Source organism: Megalopta genalis, chromosome 8 (genome assembly GCF_051020955.1).
Source record: "Megalopta genalis isolate 19385.01 chromosome 8, iyMegGena1_principal, whole genome shotgun sequence".
In the NCBI taxonomy this organism is placed as follows: Eukaryota; Metazoa; Arthropoda; class Insecta; order Hymenoptera; family Halictidae; genus Megalopta; species Megalopta genalis.
The window spans coordinates 17,622,218-17,636,388 of NC_135020.1; the positions used below are offsets into that span (position 1 = coordinate 17,622,218).

Consider the following 14,171-nt stretch of genomic DNA (forward strand, 5'->3'; position numbering starts at 1 on the left):
ATGATGCGCACGAGACAAGAACCCTTGCGGTTACTTTGATAGGAAAGAGTACATAATCGAATTTAATTAATCGCAAAATATCCAATCGCTCATTCTATAGAAATAAATTAAAATTCTGAATTATATTATATATTTTTTATATAAGAATTATTCTGACCTTGTTAGCCGCACGGAGATTTGTTCTTACTACATCAAGCAAAGTCTTCCTCGTTGGCTCGAATACTCGTTTCATGACTAACAAACTATTCGAAAACACAAATTTTATTCAAGCGCGCACAGTATATCATTAACATTTAATTTTTTAACTATTGTAAAATACCCGCACATTAGAATCGTCTGTAGTTTCGTAGGAGCACCCGGAAGTCCATACATGTACTACGTTACTCATATAGATAGTTACAGACTACTATTTTTAAATATAAAAATATTTTATTATAACAATATCCTGATATTATTCAAGAAAAAAAGGACTCGGTGCATATATACTAAATGTTATGTAAGTTCATCGTATAATTTTTAAATTTTCAACTTGTAGTGCACCAAACGTTTGATGTGACTCATTTCCGGAATATAATTTGAAAATGAAAATATTCGTCGCTTAAACTTGGATTGCAATTGTATTTTATTTGAAATACAATACAGGTTAAAACAAAATGTATAAAATGTGACCAGCAAATTAATATTAACTTAAACTTAATATAAATATATACAAGATAATAATACTGTGCTTATAGTTCCTTAAATGTATAATTATAATGACTGATGTTCCAACTATTACTATACATTACGTACACATGGTAAGTACATTAAAAGAAATAATACTAATAAATGCATAAAAAGGTATTTTACATTTGTAGATTTACCAAGCATAATTATCAAGGTTAAAAACTCAATTAATGAATTATAGTTATTTTTTCGTCTTTGGGCACTCTAATATTGGGGGTGGTGGTGGAGTTGCTTCACTGGGATTTCCTAACCAAACGGATTTACTGAATCGACCCTTTGTGATAGGCGCTTGCCATTTATTGATGCACATTACTGTAACTGTAGGCTTTTCTGCAGTGACTGTCGCTACAGTTACTGCTCTGAAAGTTAAATGACAATTAATTAAATAAGCAATTACATCTAATCACAAACGATCTACTTGTCAACTAATATATGTATTTAGAGATAGGAAAAATAGAAGGGTGAAATACAATATAAATACTGTATTTATTAATTAAAAATATATTACAAATGAATGTTATGCAAAAATATATTTTTCACTCAATCATACAAAATATTATGCACTTTTAATTAATCATTTGAAAACATTCCTTTTTGAAAGTATCTAATGCTTCTCAAGATAAAAATGAATTAACGGTGCGTATGTTGCTTCATCCAAATTATTAAAAAAATGAATTACAAAGTGATATATACAATTGATACCTATATTACTTAACGAAAAAATATAAGTCAATGGAAGAGTGCATTGCTACAAACTGATAATAAATATAAATCGGCTTAGTGCTATTAGAAATAGAAACATAAATTTGTTATAAAATAAGAACAATCACTATATTTATTACATAAATATAAATTCAATAGTTTTCATACAAAGAATGTACAGTTGTATGAAATAATAAAGAGCATGAAGCCATTAGTTGTCGTAAAAAAACAAATCATTATCTTTAATGCCAAGGCACTTGGTTTGGATGACTGATGGAACCCAATTTGTAGTACCTTGTTGTTGAAGGTGTTTGTTGCGTTCCAGCCGAGTGATTTGGTGGCGTTGCTGCTGTAGGAGTCTCAGCACTTTGAGCAGAAGTGCCATCACCTTTCAAAACAGCTACACATTTCCAGTTATTAATATAATTATCCTTCCATAATCGGACGCAACCATCGTCCCCTGAACTTGCCAAAATAGTTCCCATAATATTCCAACATACACGCCATACAGTAAAATCGTGATCAAAAAATTGTGCTGCTGTAGTGATTTCAAAGCGTGGTGCTCCACTTTGTACACTCTCCCTATATAAATAATAGATTTCTTATAGACTCCCATACGTTTAATACTTGTTGTTCGGTATTTATTCGTACTTACATTAACGGCTTCAACGTAATTATTCGTACATCTTTCGTAGCAATAGCTAACGTATGAAAACTTCTACCTAAATTCGGAGCAAACGCGATATCGTGAACAGGATCAACTATGGTTAATGTTTCTGTTTTTGCCCATCTTCTACTACTCTCAGAATATTCATATATAAACACTTTCCCTCCAGACGATGGATTCGAATCATCACTTCCAACTGCTATCATTGGAGGGTGTAACCTAATATGCATATCAATTAATAAGGGTCCAGATAATCACAGAATATAATTTCAATGAGACTTCACCAATTTTTTACCTTGATAAAGATGGATTCCATGAGAGACAACTACATTGAAGCTTGCAGCTAATATCATGCTGGAGTGTCCACTGACTCAGGTTCATTACGTCAGGAGCTTCGTATATTCTAATTACTCCATCTTCGCTGCAAGTAGCTAATAAAAGGCCGAGGGTTTTAGGTGCAAATTTCACATCTGTAACTGACTTTCTGGAATCCACTAAATTTGTCCTCCTGACCCAATGTCTCATGCCACGTTCTCCTGGGCCTGATCCTTCCCCAACTGTTAAAAACCCACATAGTTTGAAAATAAATAATTACAACATAATAAATCAATGCGCTGAAAACACAACTGTCCAACAACATCGAAAATAACTGTTGAAACATAAAGATCAATAAAATAAATTATAATGTCTTTGTTGCCATTTTATTAATACTCCATAAAGTGTTTACGATCCAATAAGACTATACCTATTTCTTCCCACACAGCAGCAGTCCTGTCGAAAGAACATGTTGCAAGTACTTGACCAAACTCTGGATGTGCCCAAGTAATTTTCCACACAGATCCACTGTGCGCTTTCCAGGACGCAGTCAGGTGCCAATTTCCATGTTCATCTTCATCCCATACCTACGTAAATTCGACAATCTTCACACATGACTACAACAACGAATCTACATAATATGATACATACAAATTTAGTACGAATCTACATAAAAACGTACATGCATTAACTATAAACTACTTACTTTCACGAATTGATCACTGGAGCACGTTGCCATTCGTTGCCCATAAAAATCGTAAGCAATATCATGAATCAAGTCCTTGTGCTCCGCGTTAATGCTATGTGCTTCGAACATTCTTAGTTTATTTAAATTGTACTATACAAAAGAAAGACGTCCGTCACTAGCACTAGCACTTTCAGATCTCTGCAGAGGTTAACAACAGAAGTCGATCGGTTATACCAGAACAGAGGTTAATTTGTTGATGACGCTGAAAAATTTTTACACATTATGTATATTTACGGAGGTTAGGGTGTTGAAAAAATCTGTTTATATAATGCAACGTACAAATATCACCGGTTAGAAACACTTACTTTATGTACTACTTGCACAGAATTTGTATACATTTAGAAATGGAGGGAAAACCTTGTAAGAACCAGTAAGAACTCACACACACATAAGAACTTGTATATCATTGTACAGTAATGGGAACTACTCCTATACGCTTTTTTTACTCCCTAAGCTGACGCGCATATCGCCACTATTTTACTGCGCATCGAATCCACAGTGGATCCTGTCTCAGTAATGAATCGTCAGCCAATCAAAACAAAGAAAATTTCAATATTGACCCTCGCTAACGGAACAAGCTGCGGCCTGAAGATGTGCAGGAATAGGACCCATTACCGTACATATGCGTAGATTTGAAAAGTGAACTGTTGTCGATTTCGATATGTACTCATAGGGGTAAAGAGGCTTCTGTCTGTTGTACAATATGATTGGTTAATATTATAATTTTGATGAATAATAAAATTGCGTATACACTACATAATATATATACATATATACATGTGTAATTTATATGTATTACACATTATGTAGGCCTACATTTTTTTCGCAAATAATTCTCAAAAGCATTCTTTGTTTTTGAAAGTACATAAAATATTTATTTCGAAATAAAATATAATTAATCATTTCTTCATTCCTTAAATCATGAATTTCTACAATTTTAGTTACATTTCATTTTTACTAAAATGTGTAATCACGACTTAATATTCTTAGACTTAATATACAATATTCTTTATAAATAATATATTTCAAGAACATTTTCAATCTACTATAGCTTTAAAATATTGATTATTTAATGAATTTTATTTAACAGGAATAAATAAAGTTTCTAGAAGTTTCTTCAAATAGTGAAGGGATTCGTGACAGATTGTTTCCCGGCTACCTTGTTGAACGTGTCAGACACGTAATTCTTTTGAGAATTTCAACTACATAGTGTATTGTGCAATTGTCTGTAAAGGTAATAATTTGATATTATTTATTTGTTTATTTCGAAGGTACTTTTAACTGTATATTTATTCATAAGTTTTCTGTTTTATCGTGAATGATATAAACCGTTAGGTTATTCCTATAACGTTTTAGATGATCACAGACGTGCAACTGGCTGTTTTCTGCAATCTCCTCGGCGCAACATTATTTTGTTTGGTGTTTCTCTTCCACTACATCAATGCGAATTACTCAAAATGAAGAAAAACGCATTACATATTTTTAATGTAAGCCTAACCCACGTCATCAGATGTTTTCACACGTACAAATGGAGTTGCGTATCTATATGCTATATTTGAAGTCGAACGAACGATGTGAATCACATAAATGGATCTTCATTTTATAAATACATTACGCATTAAATAAAAGCAACCTTATTTCTTTATTTCCCCCTTTTATGTACATACATACTGTATTACTAAATTACAAGGCTCGATTGTTACATATAAAGTAGATTGCAAACTAGACATTAGTATAAAAATATACAATGGTTTTGATATTGCTATTGTACAATTTTATTTTACATAATATTATTTACTCTTTACCAACAGGGAAAGAACTTAAAAGATAACAGTGTACATAAATAACATAAAATATGTAACAGTTTTACGTGTCATTATTTCCTATCTTCAGACAATGCTATACGTCACGAAGTTAGCTCACTGTAGCACGTAATACTATATGTCAAAAGTACTTAGAGTCGTTTGCATTCACACACTTGCATATAGAAAATTTACCATATAGATTTTGGATTTCTTGCGTGCAAAATTTCGATAAGTTAGCCAGCAATGACCGACGATTCCAATGGGGAATCCACATTCGAATTTGTTGAGAGGAAGACGGATGATTCTTCTACATCTGGAGAAACCGTGAAGACAGGTAAGGCAGAAGGCAAAACATAAACACTTGCGTATCTGTCAAATATTACTTCCTCATATAAAATGCTTGCGTTTACTTAAATAATTTCTTGTAATTTTATGTATGATATCAAAAAATTGACGAATATAACAGAAAAAGTATAATGTTGGAAAATATACAGGATGTAAAGAAAGTAACAAAAAAAGAATTCGGAAACATATTTCGTGATATATACAAGATGTCGCAATTAATTTGCATTAGATTACATAGATCAGGAAATGCAATGTAATACAATAAATAATTCATTGCTCACTATCGACTATTCTGTGAGAGTAGAAAAATATTAATTCGTTGAAAGTATAAAAATTTGTCATTATGAACATTTGCTTACTTAATTCTTATAGATGACAAGTACCATTATTTTCAGATTCCTTTAGCAGCTTATCATCATCTACATCTTTGCTGATGCCAATAAGCTTATCAACGTCTGCAGGAAATTTATTATCAACTGTACCACCACCTAGTGCTTTGCCAAGCTTCGTTTCAAATTCTGCAACAGCATTATCAGAAAATCCTCTTGCGCAGAATAAACAAGAATCTTCTAAATCAATTTTAAATGCTCCGACTAAGACTTTACAGCAGGAAACTCAACAAGTAACTACAATTCCTATTGTAACTCAGCCTCAGCAAAATGTGCAAAATGCACCGCAAGCAGAGAGCCCGATACAAGATTTAGGAATGATTGGTGGTGGTCTATTCTCCTGGGTTAAGGAAACTGTAGTGAATAGCAATGTTTTAAGCAAAGTTGCAGAGAAAGCAAAAAACAGCGTCAACACTATGATCACAACATTGGACCCTCAGATGCGTGAGTTCATTTGTAAGTAAGAATGCAACTAATCCTGTCATGCAAGTAAAAAAACTTTCAAATTTACACTGTGCATAAATTTGTTGATAATACTAACACTTTGCATGCGAGATCCTACTTTGAATGTGTGTCAGTGTCTACATAATTATGTTATTGCATCATAACTGATGGGATGTATATATGCGCAGAGTTATTTTTGGACAAACTACTAGCCAAACTTAATTCAGTGAACTGTACTGCACTATATCTGACCTGTCAATTAAGATACAGAAAGTTGAAGATTTTTATATAATAAATATTGTATCTGTGTTTAATTTATAAACTGACTCGAAGTATGTGTCTTGTGTACGATACAGTTTCATGTATAAAAAATAAGTTTGTGTGCAGAAGTGGAAGCAAATCAATTTTGTAATTTGCTATGAAATGTAGCAATAATGATATAATCTTGTGACACAAATGACAGTATATGTGAAATATTTCTGGATCGAAGTGTGCCATTAGAAATATCATTATTGCTTTGAAGAGAAAAGTTCGAGGAAGTGATCATACATTCTGCACTATCTGCGTATGAATGCAAACAATTTTTTAGTGATTGTGCAATATGTTAGTCAATGTACATTCATATATGCAGGCCCTGTTAAAAATATACATTTCAGATTCTGGTGGTGATGTAGAGATCATAGTTGCTTCTGAGAAAGACGTGAAGATAAGTCCTGTACGTCAAGCTTTTCAGACAGTGTTTGGAAAAGCAACAGTTACGTGAGTAGTAAACAAAAAATATTGATTACAAGTTCAAATCATGATGTCGTTGATAAAATGATTGGTCATGTTGTAGAGGTGTTGCAGTTGAAAGTTCAAACATTGCCGCACAACCAGTTGGTTTTGTAGCCGGTGTAAAAGGAGCGGAAACAAAGATTAATTCCGCGCGAAATATTCCGTCCATTCCAAATGACATACCGATAGTTGCCGTGGAAAACTTTTTACTAGAAGTTGGTGAAGATAAATGGTTCGATTTAGGAGTGGTATTGCTCGATGATCCTAAGCGTAAACTCAAATTTCATACGTTCACGCAAATGACGCCAGTGCCAACTGAAATGGTAACAATGGCACAAGAAGCCACACCCGCAGATTATCCTCCGGAATGGTCTGGATTAGCAGTTACTATTGATAGTTTGATAGCAAATGATCTACAGGTTTGTTTTATAGTCTTGCAAGAAGATATAAAGTTAACCTGGCTCCTTTTTCGTAACAAACATATATTTTAAGGTTTCTCAGAACGAATGGCATCATGTCATTAGCGGTGTTGCTAAACGGGACATTATACTTTTAGCAGCTCAATCACTGGCTGGAATATACAAGAATGCAATCGATCCTGTGTAAATTTTAGACGCAATTTATCATTGTCGTGCGTTTTTTGTAAATAAAACTTCTTTAATTTATAAGATCTTTAAATAAATATACCAAGACTAATTTCTTAGATCTATAATTCTAACAATTTTGATATGTATTGTTTAAATCAAGAACCTAACTGTTTCAACGACGTATTTACTAAATGACTAATCATAAATCAAAGTGTATTTTAATTATGTCTTGTAATGTGTACAAAAGCTCCATGAAATTAAGAAAACGAAATATATTCGCAAATAAATTTGGTACATAGAACGTGCTTAATTATTTAATTATGATGTTATATACGCAAACTTGTATGCATATTTATACACATTATGTAATTCTATGATTTGAATGAAACTTCAATCTTTTACTATAAATTATTCTAGTAATTACTGGGTGTTTCTAAGAAAATAATTCAATAAAGATGTTCTGTTTCTCAAATTCATCTTTAATTTCTTGATGTTTTTTCCAATATGAGTACATTGCTGTGATTTTCTTTACTGTTATCAGTAACTTTGAAATTCGTCCATGGAGTGAGAACATTAATAAAAATATAAGACTACTTTCAGTTAAAAAGCAATGTAAAAATCGCAATTTCTCATTATTTTTTGCGTTCATGTAAGAAATTGGCAAAAAATATTGCCATAATAAAAGTAACAATTAAGTCTTCATCTGATGCTGATATGCTAAAAACATAAAGCCACTTAGATGTTAATAGCGTGGCAATGCTTAGTTAAATAAATGTACAAAATATTCCTCCCTGCGCTAGCATACGTAGTTTTCATTATAATTACAATTTATTATCTTCCTTTTCCATATTTATAATCGTGTGTTTTCTTCACGGTTCTTTGCGCAAAACAAAGTTCATAATAAACCGATGCAGTTGTATACGGCTCGAGCGATATTAATTGAATTACAATATTTAAATAGATATTTAAATATGGTGCGCGAATCTATGGTTACAATTTGTCAAGGTATGCGTTCAAGTCTGGGAGACCTTCTTTCAATCCCTTCCTCTTACGTGTTTCCTGCGAGAAAAAAATTGTTTTGAATTAGTGATCAAAAATAAATATTGAGAAGAAAAGTGTTTTTGTATGTTTCCCTATTCAGGCAAGCCAGGACGTACTACTGGTCTACCGAAACTAAAAAACAATTTCTTTTCCACGAGTTTAAAAATGGTAATGTATTTATGTCAACTATTACCACCAGTTATGAACGTGGTTGTAAAGTATTTATTCAAAATAATATTTACCTGCACGACTTGATACGGTCTGGTGCTAAGTTCCATTGGGTTTCCAGGTAAGATTTGCCAATGATCAAATACACACTGTGGGAAAGCTTGTCCTCCGGTATTAGAACGCAAATCGGCAGTAAAGCCAAAGGACTCGTTTACTGGAAGATATGCCTTAACTACAAACATGGGTGTACCAGCAACCTGTTGTTCTTCGAATACGTGTCCTCTTCTGCGATTGAGCACACCGTAAATACCACCAACAGCAACCTCTGGACACTAAAATGATCATTTCAATTAAATAATAAGCAAGATTATTAGACTATTCTATATGAAATTGTCTAATGAGAAAGTAGAATTTACCTGAATTTCACACAAGTAAACAGGCTCCATAAGACGAGGAGAGGCAGTGAGGAGACAAGCGTAAAGGCAACGTCTTGTGGTAGGTATAATTTGACCACCACCTCTGTGAATAGCATCAGCGTGTAATGTTACATCGTGAATATTGAAGCGTACACCTCTCAAATTCTCTTCCGAAAGAACACCCTGTAATACAACAAATATTTTTAATTAGCATAATATTTTAAAAGACATAAGGTTTATTTACTTTAATACAATATATACTTCTTTCGTGGCCCATTGGAATCCAGCAACAACGGAATCCTTAATTTCATTAAGGTACTGCACTCCCTTCGAACAATCAATGATGATATTGGGTCCGGTTCCATCAGGTCCAAAGCACCAGATCTTCCTAGCTTCAGTTACGTCGTAATCATACTTCTCGCTCAAGTAACGGGCACGTACTTTGAAATCGTCTCTTGGGTTCACTTCACCCTATAATAATTATAAACAATAAGTAAATGAAGAAATACATTAATGTTAGATCCTCACGTAAATGGAACGTACATTATCGATATCTTCAGCAAGTCCGTCAGGCATGGGACATGCCATCATGAACAGACGATTATGCTTGTTGGGCGATTTTGAAAGACACATCTGATTTGATTGTTCCGAAATGGTTTCTCTGTAAGAGACAACGGGGTCCGATTTCTTGATGGGTATGCAAGCGTGATCCTCCTCCAAATCTTTCAAACAGATTTCAAGATGAAGTTCACCAGCACCGGCAATGATGTACTCCCCAGATTCCTCGATGATACATTGTACCATAGGATCAGATTTCGCCAAACGTTTAAGACCTGAACAAACAAATGCCTTACTATTCAACGATATTCAGATAATTCAGTAAGTAAAACTACAAATTTATATTTTCAGATTTTACATAAAATCACGAATTCTCATAACCCAATGCTCGATGTGTAGTTTCATCATTTTGTCACAAAATTTTGATATCCACATTTTGAAGAAAACATCTTGTAGACGTACCTTCAGCCAACTTGGGTAAATCAGCCGGATTCTTAGGTTCAACAGCAACACGCACGACAGGTGAGACCGAGAACTTCATGACTTTCATGTTGTGTGCTTCTTTGAACGTGGTAATGGTACCAGTCTTTACCAAGAACTGATCAACACCAACAAGACCACATATATTACCTAGAGAAAGTAAGAGATTGTTAGCATTATGTATAGAAAATGTAAACACCTTTGTGTTCTTAATTTTCAAAGTCAGTTGGCCGTTCTATTGTCTCTCAAGAAGTTTCAGTACAGGTCTGTGAGAACAATCATCATGTTAACTACTACAAAATTTTGTGATTTGGTACTATGTTGCTTTACAATTTTACTTACCAGAAGGCACATCTTCAATCGCTTCCACATAACGACCCATCATCAAAATTGTACGCTGAATAGCCTTTTCATACAAATCTTCTTTTTTGCCTGGTTGGAAGTTGGGCCCCATGATACGTGCTTTCATACCAGTGCAAACTTTTCCAGAGAATACACGACCAAAGGCATAGAAACGACCCTTATCGGAAGTCGGTACCATTTTTGAGACGTACATCATGAGTGGACCATTTGGATCACAGTTCTAAAAAAAAAAAAATAATATAATACAAATTTCATAAACAATGGTAAGTAATTAATCTAGTTAAAAATGGCAATCAGATAGATATTGGTGTCTCTCAATTATATCAGTACAGGTCTGTGGTAAGATCATCATATGTGAGAAGGTTGATAGTGGATGAAATAAAAAAAATGATAAAAAAGAAATATACCTTGATACCGATGGCAGCGTCATCATCAAGTGGACCTTCATATAACATTTCCATACGGTACTTTTGAGCAGTGACAGGAGATGGCAAATGGATAGCAATCATCTGAAGTAAAGCTTCTCCAGCTGGCAACCATGTTCTCATGACAACCTAAAATTTAAATAAAAATTAATATATATGCGTTATATTACAAATAACATAATTATCTCTTTTCTATGCATTATCAGTACTTGTTCATATACTCAACAATAAGATTCTGAAGAGGTGTCAGAAAATTTAGAACAATCATCATTATATATTTTTCTATTCGAGTGATATAGTAATTACCGGATTAACAACTCTTACCTTCAAAAGAGCTTTACCGTCCTTGTCTTTGTCTTCGGGTTTCAAAACAATTCCTAATTTTTGTAACAGAGTATCTGCTTCTTCCTTTTTGTAGTTCATAATGCTATCAAATACCTGTTCATTAAAATTAGAATAGTATTAATTTAAACATAGTATAAGATTGACAGACAAGTTAATAACTACTTTTACCATGTACTTACCTTGTAAATTGGATCTAAAACATACATGCAAAATGATCTCTTGTTATCAGATTCTCTTTGTTTACTCCACTTCTTTGCTTTGGGGTTAAAGAACGATTCTCCCCACAATCTTCTCATGAGTTTCACTACGTCAATTTTGAATTTCTCGGCGTACATTTCAGAGAATTGTTTCAACGTGAACGCCCACCCGTGAAGACCAGAACCGAAGCCAACAGATCCTCTGCTAGGATCTACCTATTTACAACAAACAGCAATATTATAATAAAAGTTTTAACATAAAGTGAAAAAAAATGCTTCACTTACTCGAACTTCACCCATGGGACCATCATCGTCAGAGTATGTGGCAATAATTACGTTAACGTTTTCAACAATACGTTGGAAAGTTTGATAAAGATCTTCACTGTCAAGCTGAAGTTCCAACAAAGCTCTGTCCATCTTGTTCATGAACAGTACAGGCTTAATACGCTCGGCTATGGCTTGGCGAAGTACAGTCTCAGTTTGTACACAGACACCTTAAAAACATCAACATTAACATTAACATCAATATTAAATTAAGTATAACGATACAGATATATGAAAAATGTTTTGTTGTAGTAATTGTGTTGTAGCATGTTGGTAAAAGACATAAAGATAGAGGTCCACCAACAGCGTTTAAACACATTTGCTTTTAATCTTCTTCCATTGATACACGATCAACACTGTCCATGTGTATTAGTCAGATAAACCAGCTAATGCACTACAGAGTAACACTTTTTGTGCTGGAAGGAATTTCATGGAATGCAAAAAGATTAGCTATAAAATGCTTACCAGATACACAATCGACAACCACGAGGGCTCCATCAGTTACTCGGAGAGCAGCCGTTACTTCACTGGAGAAATCTACGTGTCCAGGGGAATCGATCAAGTTGATCAAGAAACCCTTCTCTTCCTTGTCTCTTTGGTCAGGGTTTTCAATAAAAACTAAATCTTTCTCCTCAAGGGCGAAATACATAGAAATGGCGCTGTAAAAATAGGTTAACTATTAGTTATAGAAAAATGACTGCTTGCAAATACCTATAAGAAACTTACGTGGATTTAATTGTGATACAACGTTCCTGTTCATCCTTGCGCGTATCTGTGAATCGAGTCTCTCCAGCTTTGGCACCGGCGATAATACCAGCCTTAGACACAAGGGAGTCAGTCAAAGTTGACTTTCCATGATCAACGTGCGCTATGACAGACATATTTCGGATGTTCTTCTTTTTGTCCATCATGGCACGTATCTCGTCCACCGTGAAGTTCACCTAAAATAGAAAGCATTTTGTTAAATATATACAATATATTCATAAAATCGTACAGTAAATATTATGGAAGATATAGTTGATCATACACACAATACTATCAAGATATTCACGAAGTCTAAACTTTAATATTAAAATAGTTGTTTCTTTCGAAATTGTTCTGAAGTTTAAAATGTTTAAATTGAAAAAAAAAGATTTTATAATTTTGATACTGACCATATTGAAAATAAAGCTTCGCAAATCTTGATATATATTATGGACGCGTATACATTAGAATTTAGAACGAAAGGAAATAACAGCTTCCCATGTGGACATATTTCTCCCCACAGCGTCCGTCTTAGACCAATTCCTTAAAGCCTACAAGCTTTATGATTTCTTCGGTTTCTATATACATCGTGCGAGAGAATTTCGACGTGTTTTTCCATACGACAATAAATCGCTGGATGATCTCCGTGAAGTTTCCAATGCACGAAGAATCGGCGAGAAAGTTTTTCACAAAGATTCACAAGCATGCTGACTCGCATCAAGAGCTCGACAAAGCTCCATGACACGTTGCCTCCTGAACGGGGGACGAAACATATTTGTACATCGAGTATCGACAATTCTGAGCCATCCGTACGGAAAATTCTCAGGATTGTCCCGGCGGAATATCCACAGAGCGGTCAGAGATCTTTGCTCCGGCAAATCCGTCGCGAGCCTCGAAATTCGTCCTCGAAAAGAGTTGCGCAATCCCAAGTAATCCGCCAGTTTTCAATTTTCCCGAACCCGGGTGACACTGGTACTTCAAAAATATTCGCAGCTCTGCACTCCAGATACCGTACAGATCAACGCGTTCGTAATGCTTTTCGACGATCATACGTACCATTTTGGATGTTGTCCGATTTCCGTTGGCCTGGTCAGAAATATACGTGCACCAACAATGGCGGACTCCCTGGGAAAGAACACGAGTTTCGTGAAAGGGACGAACGAACGTTTCGTGCACGGCAGAGGGAGCCGCTTGTCGTGCGTATGTCGTGACGTGCACAGGACCAATTGGAATTTCATGATCCCTACCACGTGGCTGAATATGCGCACGCATTTTACACGCGACATTGCGATTTTAAACGCAATCCGTTAAATTTCTTATGCACGGGGATGTACGATCAGGAATGTACTTAAAGTTGCATAGATCGCGGCAACTGTTGCATTCGATTCTGCAATCCAAATGATATCGATGAAAAATACTGAAATTGAAAAGGACTTATCTCTTATTATTATAACCTGTCATCAATTGTGATCGACGAGTTCATAGATACAACATAACGAAAGCAATCGAATATATGTACTAACTCGAAAGGAGATCAGGGTGGTGGTGGTGGAAGAGAAGAAGATAAAATGGAAATGGTTACGAAAGAATCGCTTCGGACACTGATAC

General features: G+C 34.4%; 4 protein-coding genes and 1 long non-coding RNA gene across 12 annotated transcripts in view; 2 read left to right on the top strand and 3 right to left on the bottom strand.

Annotated features, from left to right (window-relative positions):
• The window catches only part of LOC143259980 (uncharacterized), a 252,628-nt gene extending 252,269 nt beyond the window's left edge, over window positions 1-359 (bottom strand). For both annotated transcript variants that reach the window (XR_013034045.1, XR_013034046.1), the window contains exon 1: window positions 158-359. This is a non-coding gene — a long non-coding RNA (uncharacterized LOC143259980). The remainder of the gene's footprint in view (window positions 1-157) is intronic.
• A 245-nt stretch (window positions 360-604) lies between these two features.
• Nup44A (nuclear pore complex protein Nup44A) lies at window positions 605-3,603 on the bottom strand. Of its 5 annotated transcripts, none has more exons than XM_033483073.2 (7): window positions 3,464-3,603; window positions 3,117-3,360; window positions 2,841-2,997; window positions 2,391-2,652; window positions 2,084-2,314; window positions 1,723-2,010; window positions 605-1,085 (listed from the first exon to the last, which is right to left on the bottom strand). In XM_033483073.2, exons 2-7 carry the CDS (start codon window positions 3,225-3,227, stop codon window positions 908-910), a joined length of 1,227 nt encoding a protein of 408 aa, XP_033338964.1. In that variant the 5' UTR covers window positions 3,228-3,360; window positions 3,464-3,603; the 3' UTR covers window positions 605-907. The 5 variants fall into 5 exon arrangements, with proteins under 5 accessions (XP_033338964.1, XP_076380186.1, XP_033338967.1 ...); XM_076524071.1 differs by having other exon boundaries at window positions 2,841-3,027; XM_033483076.2 differs by having other exon boundaries at window positions 2,841-3,041.
• Window positions 3,604-4,514: 911 nt separating this feature from the next.
• Window positions 4,515-4,786, top strand: LOC117227663 (dolichyl-diphosphooligosaccharide--protein glycosyltransferase subunit 4). Its single transcript, XM_033483104.2, has one exon. It carries the CDS (start codon window positions 4,515-4,517, stop codon window positions 4,617-4,619), a length of 105 nt encoding a protein of 34 aa, XP_033338995.1. The 3' UTR covers window positions 4,620-4,786.
• Window positions 4,787-5,060: 274 nt separating this feature from the next.
• LOC117227661 (protein PRRC1) lies at window positions 5,061-7,803 on the top strand. 2 transcript variants are annotated; one of them, XM_033483101.2, is made up of 5 exons: window positions 5,061-5,297; window positions 5,704-6,153; window positions 6,798-6,900; window positions 6,977-7,334; window positions 7,408-7,803. In XM_033483101.2, exons 1-5 carry the CDS (start codon window positions 5,207-5,209, stop codon window positions 7,519-7,521), a joined length of 1,116 nt encoding a protein of 371 aa, XP_033338992.1. In that variant the 5' UTR covers window positions 5,061-5,206; the 3' UTR covers window positions 7,522-7,803. The 2 variants fall into 2 exon arrangements, with proteins under 2 accessions (XP_033338992.1, XP_033338993.1); XM_033483102.2 differs by having other exon boundaries at window positions 5,704-6,141.
• Window positions 7,804-7,960: 157 nt separating this feature from the next.
• eEF2 (eukaryotic translation elongation factor 2) lies at window positions 7,961-13,850 on the bottom strand. 2 transcript variants are annotated; one of them, XM_033483099.2, is made up of 14 exons: window positions 13,620-13,850; window positions 12,546-12,760; window positions 12,285-12,478; window positions 11,781-11,989; window positions 11,478-11,711; window positions 11,278-11,391; window positions 10,936-11,082; window positions 10,508-10,748; window positions 10,148-10,315; window positions 9,671-9,960; window positions 9,389-9,598; window positions 9,128-9,310; window positions 8,786-9,043; window positions 7,961-8,561 (listed from the first exon to the last, which is right to left on the bottom strand). In XM_033483099.2, the coding sequence occupies exons 1-14, from the start codon at window positions 13,833-13,835 to the stop codon at window positions 8,493-8,495; spliced, it is 2,748 nt and encodes a 915-aa protein (XP_033338990.1). In that variant the 5' UTR covers window positions 13,836-13,850; the 3' UTR covers window positions 7,961-8,492. The 2 variants fall into 2 exon arrangements, with proteins under 2 accessions (XP_033338990.1, XP_076380393.1); XM_076524278.1 differs by lacking the exon at window positions 13,620-13,850 and adding an exon at window positions 12,974-12,991.
• Window positions 13,851-14,171: the final 321 nt, after the last annotated feature.